At 46.3% G+C, this 16,255-nt stretch overlaps 1 protein-coding gene across 1 annotated transcript in view; it reads left to right on the top strand.

Annotated features, from left to right (window-relative positions):
* The first annotated feature begins 1,660 nt into the window (after window positions 1–1,660).
* The window catches only part of St8sia2 (ST8 alpha-N-acetyl-neuraminide alpha-2,8-sialyltransferase 2), a 64,594-nt gene continuing 49,999 nt past the window's right edge, over window positions 1,661–16,255 (top strand). The window contains exon 1 of the mRNA XM_048790142.1: window positions 1,661–1,678. Coding sequence (XP_048646099.1) covers window positions 1,661–1,678 — 18 coding nt within the window. The remainder of the gene's footprint in view (window positions 1,679–16,255) is intronic.

A 16,255-nucleotide genomic window follows, 5' to 3' on the forward strand; every position in this document is an offset into this window, starting at 1 on the left:
CTATGAGCAAGTGGCAACTGCTGCCATCAGATGAGAGTGAGGTGAGGTGCACCACTTAGTGGGTGAGTCCTGATGGATAAGAAAGAGTATGACCTTGAGCAGTTGTAGCGGGGCCCTCTGCAAGGAGAAGACATGTCTGCTCAAGGTAATTCAATTTTTTTGAAGCCCATTTTTTTTTCTCCCACATTTTGGTAGACTTCACTCCAATACAAACATGATTGGAGGATAAAATAGGAGAGAAAGAAGGTCTGGTTTTAACTCACTTGCTCCAAGTCTTTGTTGCCAACTGTTCCTAGCATCAAATTTAAATTGTAAATAGATATCCATCTTAGAAACCAATTCAGCACGCAGGGCCTCTTTCCCCTGTAAAGCAGGGTTGCTAGGTTTTAAACTTGTTTAGGTTTTACAAATTGAAAATGTTGTAAATTGCAAGTTATGAATACTTTTCAGAGAGAGTAGAATTCTAGAAAGGCTCTCGTTGCTGTTAGCAGGCATACAAAGCCATAACCTAGCACTCTGCTCTCCTTTTAGCCTCCCTGGGCTCTACACATTCAGTAGTAGGTGCCTTTCTCCAGGTAATACCATGACTGCATACCTCTGTGCCTTTGCACATGCTCATTCTCCTTTCTGAAATACCTTCCTTGCACACTATTTTTTCTGCCATTCCCGCCCCAACCCACACTATCCACACTGACTCCTCCTTCAAGACTAAGGTCTACCACCACCTCCTCTGCAGAGCATTCCCAGTCCATCCTTTCCTCGGACAGTTGATTACCCCTCCTATGTGCACCCTTAGCATCACATCATGCCAGCATCCTATGGATATGGAATCCACAGTTATTCATCCCTAATCCCCATCCGCTGGTGATAAGTATGGTTTAGACAATGAACAGAACATATTTTTTGAATGAACAAACTATGGCTTAGGGTATAGAAAAAATAACCAGTCAGCCTCTCAGCTCCTAAAGATTCGTGTTATTCAACTAACAGTCAAACAGCCCCCACTTGGTCAGAAAGCCACTGCTTTTCCCATGGGTCCAAGATGAGACCCATCTCGCTGCAGCAATGTTCACTGTCTTGGAATGCTGGGGGTGGGGGCAGGCCAATGGACAGGAAAACCCCTTTTTACTTTGAGAAAGGGGAGCATCCAGTGGTGTGTTTGCCTACTGCCAGTTCAGATAAAAAGGCAAAGATGTGAAACCCGGATTCCAAGCTTCTGCTCAGCCATTTGCTGTCCAGAGAAAACTTTCAGGCCCTGCCACTCTCCGGCGTGCCACCGTGGCTGGCCTCTCCTTCTGCCAGGAGAGCAAGTGCCAGCTCTGCCTTTATCATCTTAGGGGCTTCCATACCAACATTAGAGCAAACCAGAATTTGGGGCCAGCTGTTTCTGGGCTGGGCCCCCAGGAAGGAGGCTGGAAATGGAGACATGGTAAAGAGTGCGGTGCAGTGGACATATGTCATCTCCGAGACGAGATGCTCTTTATTAAACACTTCAAAGTGGGGTTTTTATTTTAAAACACTGGTCAAACCAGAGAATCGTGATGAGGGGGTCAAGACTTGGGGCAGCCGTGTGGATCCTAGATAAGCCTGGCAGGATCAGATCTCTCAGCTGCCTCAAACAAAAATGAGTTACGCAGACAGATGGCAGGATGCACCGGACATGAACGCCGCCAGCCGGGTGAGTCAGGTGGCTGTCTCCTGCCAGGGAGTGGGGACAGGTCCCTCCAGAGAGACATACCAGGGTGAGGCACGGTCCCCTGTGGCTGATGACTGCCAGTCCAGGGCTTGCTTGCTGTCTCTGTGGTGCTGAGGCTTGTCCTTAAGTGCTGAGATTAGTCACTCTCCTGGGTGGCAGCTGGGCTGGTTTTAAATTCTCCCCAGTCGCCTGTAATTCCTCACCCAGCTAGGAAGCGGCCGGGTGTCCTGACAGGACCTGTTTGTCCCAGCGTTTTCTCAGCTTCAGCAGTCACTGACTTCATGGTGGTGCTGGGAGAAGGACTCCAACCAGAGAAAACAGCAGCCCTGACACCACAGGAGTGGACACATTGGCAGGTGTGGCTCCTCCCGACAAACTTGAGAGCACTAGGGGCCTGATTCCTTCCCCTGGGAATCCAGGGTCCCGCCTTGCTGTGTGGGTGTGCACTGCTATTCCAGAACTGCTCAGCAACAGTGACATTCCTCTCTGTCAAGGGGTTTCCCCAGCACTTTCTTGTGATTGGAGGAACCCAGAAGGACTCGGCTCTGTTTCCTAGTCCTTTCTTAACGGATCAGGGCCGCAATTCCACCTTCTGAAGCCTTTCAGTTGGTGGCTGAACCGATCCCCAGGTCAGTGGCTCCCAAATGCTGATGTGCAGACAGGTGGCGATCCAAAGGAAAAGAGAAAGAAAGAAGAAAAGGCACAATGTAGTCAAGACCATAGTTGCTTGCTGTCATTGCAGAGAAGAACTGTTATATTCTGAGACATTGTTCTTTCTTTCCTTTTGGATACTATGATGACCTTTCTTTTAATCTATCATATTTTTCTTTGGCTGAAGAGGTTGGTAACCCATGACTCCCAGTCCCAAGATTTTGGAAATGTTACTGGTTGTTGAAATCTAATAGTCTGAGATCTGGGTATACAGGATCCACTGAGGGGTCACTTTGGGAGACACAGCCACACTCTTCACAGTTCTCTGCTAGGGAGGCTGATGCCAGGCGAGAATTACAAGTTATTTTTGTGTCTGCTACATGCCTAATGATATTCTAAGCACACCAGCCATATTTGTACCTGTAATCCTCCCAATAATCCAGTGAGGTTATTATCTCTATTATGCAGATGAGGAAACTGAGGCACAGAGCAGTTAAATAACTTGGCCAAAATTACAGTAGCTAATAAGGTCAGGACTAGGATTTGAACCAAGGCTCCGGAGAACAAAGAGAACTATCCAAAAATGATATATTAAGTGACATGCACTAGGGAAAATATAAGTGCTCATATTTCCAAAAAATAAACCTTGGAAATGCAGTGGTCCTTGGGAGAGAGGAACCTGGGATGCAGCAGAGCTGAAGGAGAAGTTCAGGGACAGTATGCCAGGCTGTAATGGGATATGGCAGCTGGAAAGATCAATACAATTTAGAGATGCCAGCTCTGAAACACCTTAATGTGGAATGGGGTGGGGGGGGCGACACCACTCTGCCCCTGCCTCTCCTCCAGCCACCTCCTTGCCTCCAGCAAGTCTCATCAGAGTGGCTCTGGAGCGTGGCATTTGTTTGACCATCTTATTACCAGAGAGAAAGACACACATTGAGAGAAGAGAAAAACAACACACATGATTAAGGCCTGGAGGAATATTTTTCTGGGGAAAAACAGAAGGGCTGGTGCTGTCCGCTTCTCCAGGCCAGCGGAGCCTGGTGAGGAAAGAAGAAAGGAAGGAAGTCCCATGGGTGGGGGATCGGCTTCATCCAGGGGGTCCCATTTCCTACAGTCTGACAACATTCTGCTGAGAGCTCACGCCAGTCATCTCACTTAATCCTGCCGCCCACACTGTTTGCCCACTTGCAGACTAGGAAATGGAAGCTCAGAGAGGTCCAGGACTTGCTAAGGTCACACAGCTAGTAAAGGAGGAGTTGGGATTCCAACCAGATTTGCCAGCCCAGGGCGTACTGCTCTTAACTGCTTTTTGTACTGAAGGGTTTTGGATACCCCTCTGGACTCCCTATATTCTGTTCCATTCTCTGTACCACACAGAGTTTGTAAAAGGATGCTAGGAACGTTAGAAACTATAGAGAAGCCTCACACAGAGGAGAGATGGCCTCCCAACCCAATGGCAGCCACGATGGGGAGGAAAGGGCAGACGCACCTGGACTCTGCCGGTGAAGCACAAGTGCTCGCTTAGGTTTCCTCATCTCCGATTTCTAGAATGAGAACATTGGCTGCACTCAGAAGAGTGATACCCAGTGTAATTCACACCTTCTTTCTTGGTTAATGCCGCATACCTAAATAATGAAGGTGGGAGGCGAAAGATGTCTAGAGAAAATGAGCTGGTAAATGGATAGGGCAGTGACTTCTGTTGGCTAATTCCTATAAGCAGAAAAGGAACTGCTCCTACTGCACCTCTGAGGTTCCCCGAATTTAGTGACTTGACTTTAAATGGATTCTGGATGATGCTCAAACTGTGCCCTAATCAAAACGTTTAGTTCCCAAGAGAAGGCAAAGAGAAGGGCAAGAGAGAAGCTACCACCGTGCTCTGTCCGGGCCTGGGTGTGCAGACAGCTTCCCAAAGAAGGACCCATGATGACCAGCCTTGGTAATGGACCCAGCTCAGTCCCCACAGCCCCTCCCTCAGACTGCCAGTGCTGCCCACCCCAGCTCTGACCCCCAGCAGTGTCAGAATGAGTCAGGTCTTCACACATGCCTTTCCCACTGCCATCCTGAGGCCTGACTTCCATCTCTGAGGACTAAGTTCTCCCTAGAAACCTACTCACTGCTCATGATTCAGGACATTGGACCTCACCTCGGGAGCAGCTGGGAGCTCCTATTGGGAGATCACAGCTCTAATCTCCTTGTGTGTCTCACCTTTCTGAACCTCAGTTTCCTAATCTGCGTGATGGATTAATAGTATCCAACTCAGTGCTCTGAGAATTCAATAAAACACAAATAATGGGAATATAAAATGGTCCTACTCTGGAAAATAGTTCCTTTAAAAACTGTGTAATATTGATATACCATTTAACCCAGCAATCCTACCTCTGGGTATATATATCCAAAAATAATTGAAAACAGAGATTCCAACAGCAGCATCACTCACGATAACCAAAAGGTGGGAGCAACCCAAGTGTCCTTTAACAGATGAATGGGTAAGCGAAATGTGGTCTATAGATACAATGGATTATTATTCAGCCTTAAAAACGAAGGAGATTCTGACACACGCTATAGCGGGGATGAGCCTTGAGGACATTATGCTAAGTGAAAAAAGCCAGGCACAAAGGACAAATAAGATATCATTCCAGTTGCATGAGGTACCTAGAGGAGTCAAATTCACAGAGACAGAAAACGGAATGACGGTTGCCAGGGCTGGTGGAAAGAGGGTCTGGGGAGCTAGTGTTAAATGGGTATAAAGCTTCAGTTTTGCAAGACGAAGAGAGTTCTGGAGATGAATAGTGGCCATGGCCACACAACAACATGCATGTACTTAACTCCACAGGACCACACACTTCATAATGTGCAAGATAGCAGATTTTAAGTTATGTGTATTTTGCTACAGCTTTTAAAAACACACACAAATGAAAAAGCAGCCAGAAGAAAGCCCGCCAGGCACTCGAGATGTGTGGATTTATTTTGAGAGCACAGTTGTGGTTTAACAAAGCAACATCAATGTGAGTATTATTTAATTTTTAAAATAATATGGTAGCGAGGGAATGGAGGGAGACAAAGAGGGAGTGACAGAGACACAGAACATGATTACTTTGTGTTGTTTGTATCCACTTACTGGAGAGGGCCCAAATACCCATCACCTGGGATTTAGGACTGTGGAAAGTACAAACATGTACTTTTTTGTGGTCACTCTGTAAGTAATTGCTGGCCGGCCTGCTTAAATTTGGTGGGGCTGAGGGAGCATGAGTTCTCATAAAAACCTAAAAGCACAGAATGAAGGGGGAGGAGACAGGGAGGCCCAGGCCAGTGCTGACCAGACCCTCCACCCCTAAGTCTGCCTTCCCACTGTCCCTTTCCATGTCACCCACAGAGGGTAGCCTCAAAACCATTTGGGGCTCAAGATTGAACCTGAAAAGAGAATCTCAGGATGCTAATTCTGGGAAAAGCTGGGATCCTTTGAGGTTCAAGCTGCACAGTTCCTGCAAGAGGGCAGGCATGAGAAGGGGATGTGGACTCCAAAAGGCATGAAGTCCCTAAGATGGCTCTCAAGCTAGAAAGAGCACCAGAATCGCCCCCAGAAGTTGCATCTGGAACAAGTTCCAGGTGATGCTAATATGGCTGGGCCTTTTGAGGGCCACACCTTGATGACCACTGGGACAGAGGTTTCTCACTCAAAGTGTGGTCCTCAGACCAGCAGCATGGGTGTCCTGTGGTTTTGTAGACATGCTGGATCTCATGCCTTATCCCAGAACAAGGTCTGCAGAGTCAGAATCTGCATTGTAACAAGATCCCAGGCAATACGTATGCACATCCTGCTGGCGGGAATGCAGTCATGCACCACATATGACGTTTTCCTGAACCCCATACTGTATACCCCATGGTGTTCCCATAAGATTACTGTAGAAGCTAAAAAATTCTTATCACCTAGATCTTTTGCATACCTTTTCTATGTTTAGATATACACCGTTATGTTACAGATGCTTATAGTATTCAGGACAGTAGCATGCTGTACAGGTTTGTAACCTAGGACCGAGAGACTAGAACATACAGCATCTGCGGGCTACACCATCAAGGTTTGTGAGTATGCGCTGATGTTCACATGATGACAAAGTCTCCCAGTGATGCCTTTCTCAAGACATATTCCCATTATCAGATGACACATGACGGTAATTGCTTTCCCTGCCTTCAGCAGCACCCCTGCCCCGGTCAGTGACCCTGGCCCTTTTCACCAGGGAAAACTTGTCCTTGTATCTCCATTGCCCACCACAGAGTTGTCCTCGAGTGACCCTCAAATGGATGTCAGAAAAATGAATAATCACTCTGATTACAGCCTGTGGGGTTCCCATGTGTGCCTCAGGAGCTCTTCAGATATTACTTCACACATTTATTTATTTAGGTATTAGGGATTGAACCCAGGGGCACTTTACCACTGAGCCACATCCCCAGTCCTTTCTATTTTTTATTTTGAGACAGTGTCTTGCTAAGTTTCTGAGGCTGACCTTGAACTTAATGATCCTCCTTCCTTAGCCTCCTAAATTGCTGGGATTACAGGTATGTGCCACCACATCTGTTTTTTTTTTTTTTTCACATTTATTCTTAATGTGTGAAACCTGTGAAACCCCTTTTATGGACAGGCAAACTCAGACTTAGGGAAAGAAACTGCTTCATAAACACAGAGAAAGTTCCTGAATGTTTTTGAGGTCTAGCTGCCTGTGTTCCTAAATGCTGGGGTTTAGCCATGTGGACTAACCTGCTCCCTAACTTTATCCTCCAAAAGGAGACTAGAGCCATGAAGTTTTATAAGACAAGGAGAAATTTTAACCAAGGGTTGAACTTTTTTACTAAATGAGTCTAAAGAGGCTGAAGTGTGTCCAGAAACAGCCTTGACCCAGGTTTGCAGCACCTGATGGAAATTTCTAGAGAATCTGGGCAGCAAAGAACTCCTTGGCTGTGTCATTAAACATCCTCGTGAGCCGGCTGGGCTGTGATCATTCACACAGAAAATGGCCTCACTTCACAGTTGGCACACACGACAACAGATCCCCAGACTTCTGGGGGCTCCTGAGTGGGTCTGGTGGCCTGCCCAGACTCCACCATCAGTTCTACAAAGCTAAGGAATTGAGTGGGGAGACCTTTGGGGGAGATGGAAGGAGTATAGCGGAGCCTTTTAAAACCCATCTGCTCTTCCAGATAGAAAGGAGCCTCTGGGTAGGCTGGCAGCCAAGAATTTAATTGTATTTATTCTTGCTATTACCTTCTATTTAGGGCAAGGGATATTGGTATTCTATTTATGGTCGTGATATAAAGATGCCTTTGTGATAGATTAATTTAAGTTTTTAAGTGAGTCAATTTAAAGACAAGTATTAAGTCAATAAAGTTGAGCTAGCAAAACCCAGGAAGGTAGAGTGAGAAAATGAATGAAGTTCATGCACAGATGGGCCAGGCTATCTCTTTTCCCAGGATCCTGTCCACTCTGATGGTAGCAATGCCATAACACGCCTTGCAAAACTTCTGTGGAGAGTGGAATTATTGTTGGAGTTAATCCTCCAAAAAGGTACCAAGTTACAGAATCGGTTGATCACTGTTCTTTGGAAAATTTTTCAATATACAACAAAAGAATCCTCCAATGAAACAATCTTGTGGGTGATTTAGATGGAGTGTGCCAACACCCCTCCAGGAGGCAAGTGGGCCTAAATCATCCTGCCAAAAGGAAAGGATGATTTAGGTCCAAAAGGACCTCCACACCCTGCCACACCACCAGGTCAGACCCCTATCTTACATTCTTCTGGAGTGCCACCCTTCTCTTGGGCACTGCTGATTTGTTGCATGGGGTCTTTCTGCCCACTAGACTGTAGCTCACCAAGAGCTAGTACCATTTCAGATGTGTGCCATATTGGGCTTCCAGTTCCTTGCAGGCAGATAGTAGATGCTCATTTAGAAAACCAAGGAAAGAAAGGAGGAAAAGCTAGGAAACAAGGAGAGTTAGTTCCTTAGGAAGGCTAAGAAAGACCCCTTATATTGGGGGATCATTTACATATTTCTCTTCACGGCCAAAGAGAAGAAATTGTTATGGGGCATTGTCTGGCTCCCAGCAATGGTCTGATTTGAGATCCATGGAATTCTGTCTTATTTATACATGAAGCCCACTTTCCCTTCCCCGATTCCCTGAAGAAAGACCAGCCCACTGTTTAAGTAAGTATTCCTGGCAGGCTGATTCATGATCACATACAGGCTTCATACACAGAAACCAAAGGACTGGAGGGATGTGGCCAGAATTGGGAATCAGGCTTGCTGGCTCCTGGCAGGCTGCGATCTAGCTGATAACAGGGAGATTAATAAGGGTCTGCAACCTCCTCAGTCCTGTAGCATGGAAGAGGGTTTTTAAATCAATGCTAGCCCGGCTGGCTTAATGGTACCTAATCTTACCTTTTGAAGCTCAGACATTTGGGAGTTGAGATCAATTGAGATAAAATAAAGTAAGATGTGTTGACTTTTAGATTTTTAGTCTTCATCAGAGTTGCATTGTGCAGTGTTGTTTTTATTTTCTGTCTTGGAAATAGGTGGAGATTAGCCATTAGCCTCGTTCTGTCTGGATGAGTGGTGCTGTTTTTGTTTTCATATTCTCTCTCTCTCTCTCTCTCTCTCTCTCCATCTTCCACTAGATGGTTTCATACAAGGGAAGGATCCGTTTCTGTCCTGTTCATCTTTGTAGATCCAGTGCTTGGCTTCTGTAAATGCTCAGTAACTATTTCCCAAACCAGCATTTCAGCAAAACCAGCACAGACAATGGGGCATGATCCAGTCTGCTGGAAAAACCAATTTGTTCCTGATTAGGGGTGGAAACAGCAGTCTTAGAGGGCACTCATGGTGCCCCTGGAGGAAGGCGTCAGGAGAGCTCCCAGTACTGGTTTCTGTGACAATTGCCCTGAGCTTCATGCCATCATGACAAAGTTGTGTGAGTGATAAGCATCTGCTTCCCTACACTCAGGTGCCCACAAGCCCTGTGGATTTGAGACACTCAAAGACAGATACTGCACAGTGGGGTGCTCGAGGAAAATGCAGTCTGCTGGGGACAGAGTCTTTGTGTGATGGTGAGGTATGTGTCTGGAGGGGAGAGAACAGAGCTCTGGGCTTTGGTTGTGGACTTGTCACAACCAAAAGGGTCAGCAGCCCTTTACCTCTCTGGGCCTCAGTTTCCCCATCTGTAAAACATAGCTTAGACATTCCCGCAGGTCTTCTCCAGCTCTGATGCCTCTTCACTGGGTCACCATCCCAGTGAGCCTCCCTGTGGAGTGGGGTCTAAATTCATTGGAAATAACTCATCCTCTTGCAATGCCACTAAATTCCTTGCCCTGTCATTTTAGACCAGGGCAATAAATAGGTACTAGTCTATTTTCACCTACCACCTGCTCTACCCGAGTACTAAAAGTGAAGAGGAAAGACAAACATGCCTAACATCTGCTTCAGGTCAGGATATTCTCACATCTGATATTCTCACATCTCTGTGAGACCACTTGATAAATTTGCAAGAGGGGGTCACTAGCATTGTTATTCCCCCACCACTGAGAACTGCTTAGAGAATCATTATATTACAGCAAGATTGGTGTTCTGGATAAATTATGCACAATACACCATGTTTTAGAAAAGCACATGAGTGTGTGTAACTAGATGTAGCAAAGCTATTATCAAACATAGCTAAGCTTGGTGACTGGGGAAGCCTTGTTCATTTAGCTATCAGGAAAGTGCATCATCACCAGCAAATATCTTGTGTGTCTGGTGTGTCAGCCTAGTAGTGGTCCCCGGCCTCTGTGTGAAATTGCCATTTAATGAAAACAAAAAATGATAAGTTTGTGCTCAGAGTTCTGGTCATTTGTACTACAGGCCCTCCAAGCAAGAGCCCCCACTGGGGACTTTGAACTACAGGGATACTTCTAGAATAAGTGAAATCAGGCTGGGAGTTGAAGAAAGGGTCCAAGGACTTATCTGGGAAAAGAATGAAGCTGGTGATCCAGGTAGGAAGAATGACCAGAACCAAGGAATTACCTGTGGACAGGGAGCTGCTCTTGTGTTTGCGGCAAGAGAGGTTTGAAAGGACCTTGAGGTGGAGGAAAAGAAGACAGGAAGAGGACTCCAAGCCAGGATGTCAGGTGCTAAAAAACTTGGATTTGAGGAGATGTTTTTGGTTTAACTTTGGGTATGAAGACTTCTAAATGGTCTCTAATGAAGTTTCAGGTGATCCATGAACTCTTGGAAACTATAGGCATTTTTCTTCTAATTTATGCATTAGAAGATTCATAAATTCGAAAAGATTCTTAAGGGAAGCAATGTGTGCTTAAGACAAGCTGCTATGGACAATTTGAACCCTAGAAATGATTTGAATAAGCCATGAGCAGAAAAGGCTCAAGTTACTGGTAAGGGCAGAAACTAGGAAGACCACCCACATCACCCAGAGTCTGGGCCAGTGTGGTATCTATCAATGGAAAGGCAGAGAGAGTTAGGGTATTGTGGTTACACAAAAGAATGACAACCCTCCAACACTCTTGGGACTATCAATAATGCCTGAATTCCTGAAGCCACTTTTTGGAGAGATAGTTGTTAAAGCAGTTAATGTAGACAAAGTCCCTATAATAGCAAAAGCTTCAATGTTACGCCTTGGTCTTTGCTCTCATTCAAAGAGTTGGAAGCAGAAACTATGGAGAAGAATAGTTAAAGAAGTGAGAGGCCAGAGCTGGGAGCAAGAAAGGCGAGTGCTCCTCACAGGCAGGCCCTCGAGGAGGATGCTCAAGGATCATTGAGCTCCATACTCAGCTGGTTCCTGGTGACATTTGGGAGACCTCTTTCTTTAGAATGTTGAGGTGAGATGAAATTCTAAAGATAGGTCCCGGATCAAGGAGGACAATGAGAATAGTCTGAAAGGAAGGAGATGCAAGTCAGGGGTGGAGGCAGGCCAGAGAATATTCTGCTAATACAAGAATTTACTTATAAAAATAAGGTAAAGAAAAAACCACAAGGGAGAGCAGGGGAGGGGGAGAGGTTCTCCAGCAAATCCACAATCTTGAAAGCAAAATGGGACCAATGAACAGGGGTGGGATGGGGATGAGGAGGAATAAAGGTTCAGATACTGCTAAGGTTTGGATATGTAGTATCCCCAGAAAGCTCCCCATGTGAGAAAACCCAAGAACATTCAGAGGTAAAATGATTAGATCATGGGAGTTGTGACCTAATCCATGGATTAATCCACTAATGTGGATTCACTGGGCAGTAACTGTAGGTGGGTAGGGTATGGCTGGTGGAGGTAGGTACTAGGGGCATGCCTTTGGGGTTTATATTTTGTCCTGGTGAGCTTCTCTCTGCTTCTTTGTTGCCATGTCCCCAGCAGCTTTCCTCCACCCTGCCCCTCCACCATGCCCTTCTGCCATGATGTTCTGCCTCATATTGGGCCCAGAGCTAAGGCATTGACCATCTATAGACTGAGAGCTCCAAAACTGTGAGCCAAAGTCAACCTTTCCTCCTCTACTTTGTTTTTGTCAGGTCTGTTGATAAAAAGCTCACTAAAACAGACAATGAGAATAGTCTGGGGTATGGAGAGGCCAGAAATACCATGAATTTTAAAGAAAGAAGGATTGGGATCCACCAATCCATCTGGCTCCCGCTTGTCTTCAGGGTAGTGGCCCTGCAAAGCCCTCTGCCTGAGGCTCTTCCCATGGTGCTTAGCAAGGCTGGCTCCCCATCATCCTTTAGAGTTCTGACAAATGCCACCTCCTAAAAGAGACCTTCTGCTTCATTCCTGAGCCTGCCCTTGGTGTGTTATCTGTCTCCTCTCACTGCTACCCATGTGTTTTCTTCTTAGCACCACCCAAGGAATGGGTAGGTAGATGGGTATTTATAGTTCTGTTCCTTGCTAGAGTTTTTGTCCTTGGGTGTGCAAGTGCACACGTGTGTGTGTACACACGAGTGTGCGTGTCCTGTTTCCAAATTCAATTTTTAGCCTCTTTAAACAGGACACTGTCTGCATCCCCACTATGACCCCTGTGCCTATCACACAGTAGGTACTCAATAAGTGCACATTAATTGGATCAAAAATAAGGGAAGAAAGAGAAACTCAGCTATAGCTGAGAGTTTTAATAAGAACAATAATCAAAAATACACTTAAGATCAGAATAGCACCTGCCAAGCTGTATTCATTACCTCTCACTTTTCACAGTTTACTCATTTTAAGGAGAAAGGAAACTCCTCTTTGCATACTGTTTGTTGAGGTGGCACTAGGGATCACACCAAAGCGCTTGTTCTTTTTTGCTACCTCATTTTTTTTTAACAGTATTGTATCAAAGAGGCATTTCTGTTAAGAAAACAGAGCCGGGAAAGAGGATCTCATTCTCCCCTCCCCCACCAAGTGGTGGGTGGTTTCCTTCCGTCTTTGCCCCCACGTTTTCCCAAAGCACCACCTGCTTCAAATGTGCCTGTTGTAAAGTCCACCCCATGCCAGGGTTTTTACAGGAACATATTATCTGCCCGGAAAAGCAGGGTTAAATCTCTCATCCTTTTGCAGTCTGCTATGTTCAGGTGGAGAAGTCAGCAGGATAAGAATTCTCCTTGCTTCTGGATAATTTTAAACTCCAAAGAATGGCAGCCCCTCACCTCTCTGGCTTCACTCCAGCCTTTTTTCCTGAAATTTTCTACAGAGAACTGGTGGATGGAAGGAGATCTGAGAAGAGGGTGAAGCTCTGAAGCTGCTCTGGATATGAAACCTTCAATGATACCTTGAGCCATTATGCCTAGGGCACCATGTAGAGCCCAGCCCAGACCCTGGAAGCTAAGAGGCCTTTTATGGGTTAGATGTGAGGTGCCCCCCAAAAGCTCATGTGTTTGGCAATGCAAGGAAATTAGAGGTGAAATCATTGGGTTATGAGAGCCTTAATATAATCAGAGCATTAATTCCCTAATAGGCGGTTACTGTAGGCAGGTAGGATGTGGCTGGAGGAGGTAGTTCATTGGGGGCATGCCTTTGGAGTGTGTATTTTGGGAGCTGAGTTTCCTGGTGCCATGTCCTGAGCACTTTCCTCTACCACACTCTTCTGCCGTGATGTTCTCCCTCACCTAAGGCACAGAGCAACGGAATTGGTTGTCTTTGGACTGAGACCTCTGAAACCATGAGCCCCAAATAAACCTTTTCTCCTCTAAAATTGTTCTTTTCAGGTCTTTTGGTCACAGTGGCTGAAAAGCTGACTAAAATAAGGCCTCTGACTTTGATATCCCCTTCAGGCCCAGCCCACCGGGGGATCTGTGCTGATACTCAGGGCAACAGGAAAAGCAGAGGAAACAGGGACTACCTGTTCATTCCACCTTTGTACCTCTCACCTGTGGATATTTAGAACAGGAACCAGCCTCCCAGCCTTCTGCACAGTTTGAACATCCTGTCAGAATCTGCTGGAAATATTCAAAGCATAGTCCAGAACCCCCAAGAAGGAGGGCACAGGAATCAAGTCAGAGGGGACAACCCCTGGTTCTTACACACGCACCTTGCCTTGACGTGGCTTAACTTTGGCTTCTGGCATCTGTATGGAGTCAGGTGAAGTGACATAGGCTGGCTCTGCCCTCTGACTTCTCAGTCTGCTTCTCACACCGTCTCAGTTTTGACCCAGTTCTGGTTCTGATGACCCCGCCGCCACCACCTTTGACCTAGTTCACCATTTGGAGACAGTCTGTCAGACAGCCAAGTTCCGATTCTGCCTCCAGAGTCCTCCTTGCTAAAAATCCTTGGATATATTTAACCTGTCTCACTGGAATAGGAGGAATAAGAATGCTGTGAAGGAGGGTGGAGGAGGAAACCCATGACGACTGCCCCAGGTAAGGACTCAGGTGGTGGGAACCCTATGACCGTTCCTTTCTTGGCTTTGTACAACCAAGCAAAGTCTTCCTTAAGTCCTCACTCAGACTTGTGAGTCTAGCATCAACCTGCCCATAGGCTTAGGAGTCCCCATTCTCTCTGTGCCAGTCCCCTCCCCATCCTACCTGCTGCTGCAAGCTATAGTGACGTTTGTTGGGTGAAGTCATTTTTCATGCCCTTAATAGACATGACTGGAGTTCATTTATTTCTACACTGAGTTCCCTCTCTAGATTCCCCCCAAGGCAAACAGGAAGCAGCTCACAGTGAGGATCCTAAGATCAGAAGCCCTTTCCAACCCCAGTTCCTCCCAGAGCCTCAGAATTTTACAGAACATGGAATGGGAGAGGTGAGGTGGATGACTGACACCTGCAAAGAAGCATCCTTCCCGAGTCGGGCTGACTTCCTTTTCCTGTACTATCAGTTGGTTAATTGGAAAGTCCAACTAAAGAGAGGTCTCTTAGGAAGCACAAAACTCCTGAATTTTTTTTCCAGGACTTTTATTTTCTGACATTACAGGAAAATTGACTGTGTCCCTGGGTGTACTGCCTTCTGCATGTGCTTGATTTTATTAGTAAGCCTCTCATCACTGAGAAGGAACAAGAAACTAGCATCCTTGTTGCATCCTCAGTCCTGCCTGAACCTCACAGGGGAGAGGCTCCTGAGCCAGATATGTTTATGCAGAAGGTGACATGAGCTGAGTTTTGCTGCTTGATAAGAATGAGTCCAGTAATCTCAAACTCGGATGCCTTCAGGATCCAGGCAAGCCCACTTACATAAGTATTTCAGTATAAGGCAATAAGAGTGGGGTGGACTGTAGGAAATGCAGCATATACCTGTCAACCAGAGGACACAGCCACTTCTCAACTCCAGCAATTACTATGGTTCAGTGTTGCTAGATTTTCTGACTGTTCAAAAGAAGTCAGAAATTAAGGTATTTTAAGGTGACCTCTGATTTTTAAAAGGTTAAAACAAAGTAAGCCCCCAAATACATTTTTAGGTCAGATAAGACCTGAGGCTAGCTGTTTATAAACTCTTACTTCACTAAATGAAAAATAGAGTAAGGAATTTCTAAGAGAGGACTTGATATTCAAAGGCACAACCTTGTAAACTGACTCATGTTCCAGAAACTGCTCCTTGCTTTGCAGAGTTAGCAGGTGGAGAAGAAGATGATGAGGACAGACAGGCAGCTTAGAAAGGGTCTTCTGTGCTCTGAGGAGGAATCTGAACTAGATTTTGAAAGCTAGGGGGACCCACGAGGGAAGATTGAAGAGTTTAAAGGAGGGAGAGTCATGTTCACTCTGCATTGCAGAGGGGCTGGCAGACAAGCAGCCCCTGCTCAGGGGCAGAAGATGCAGGCCACAGCGGCAACCCAGGGTGAGGAGTGGGGACACCAGCAATTGCTCTCCTCAGGTGTATGAGCTCAAATCTGAAGGTGGGGGACCCTCAGAGGGGAAGCATGCTGAGGGGCAGAGGGGAGCATAGACAGAGCCCTGTTTCTGAAAGATCTAGTTGGGGTGCCACTCTCTGCAAGAACACCAGGTGACAGCAGGAAAGAGAGATGGTGTGAGGTATATGGAGATAGCCAGGTGTTAGGAATGAGGTATGCAGGGGTGAATCAGAGAGCCACCAGCATATAGATGGACAATGGAAGTTGGGGTTTAACATCCCAACCATATAAGGCAGCATTTGGAGCAACCCCAACATCCAGGGGAAAGGATGGGAACAAGGGGAGAGAGAAGTTCAAAGAAAACCTGGAGAAAGTGTCACTATAGGATGAAGGAGGAAGAAGTCTATGGCCTAAAGGATCGTTTGGGGGTCTCACTCAGTTCATTGACAGAGCAAAGACTTGACCTGAAGCCAGCCTGTGGTAGGACCTGCTCAGGAAGGGACCAGACCCCACTGCAAGGGTCTCTACATGAGGGTCCCATTGGGGTTTTGTCCTGCACAACCTTGTGGACTGTGGGCATGCCTGGCCTATCTCTCGGCCATGTGACTTTCAGATGTGCCTCTCATGT

The sequence above is a fragment of the Marmota marmota genome, unplaced genomic scaffold (assembly GCF_001458135.2).
Source record: "Marmota marmota marmota unplaced genomic scaffold, marMar, whole genome shotgun sequence".
Lineage (NCBI taxonomy): Eukaryota > Metazoa > Chordata > Mammalia > Rodentia > Sciuridae > Marmota > Marmota marmota.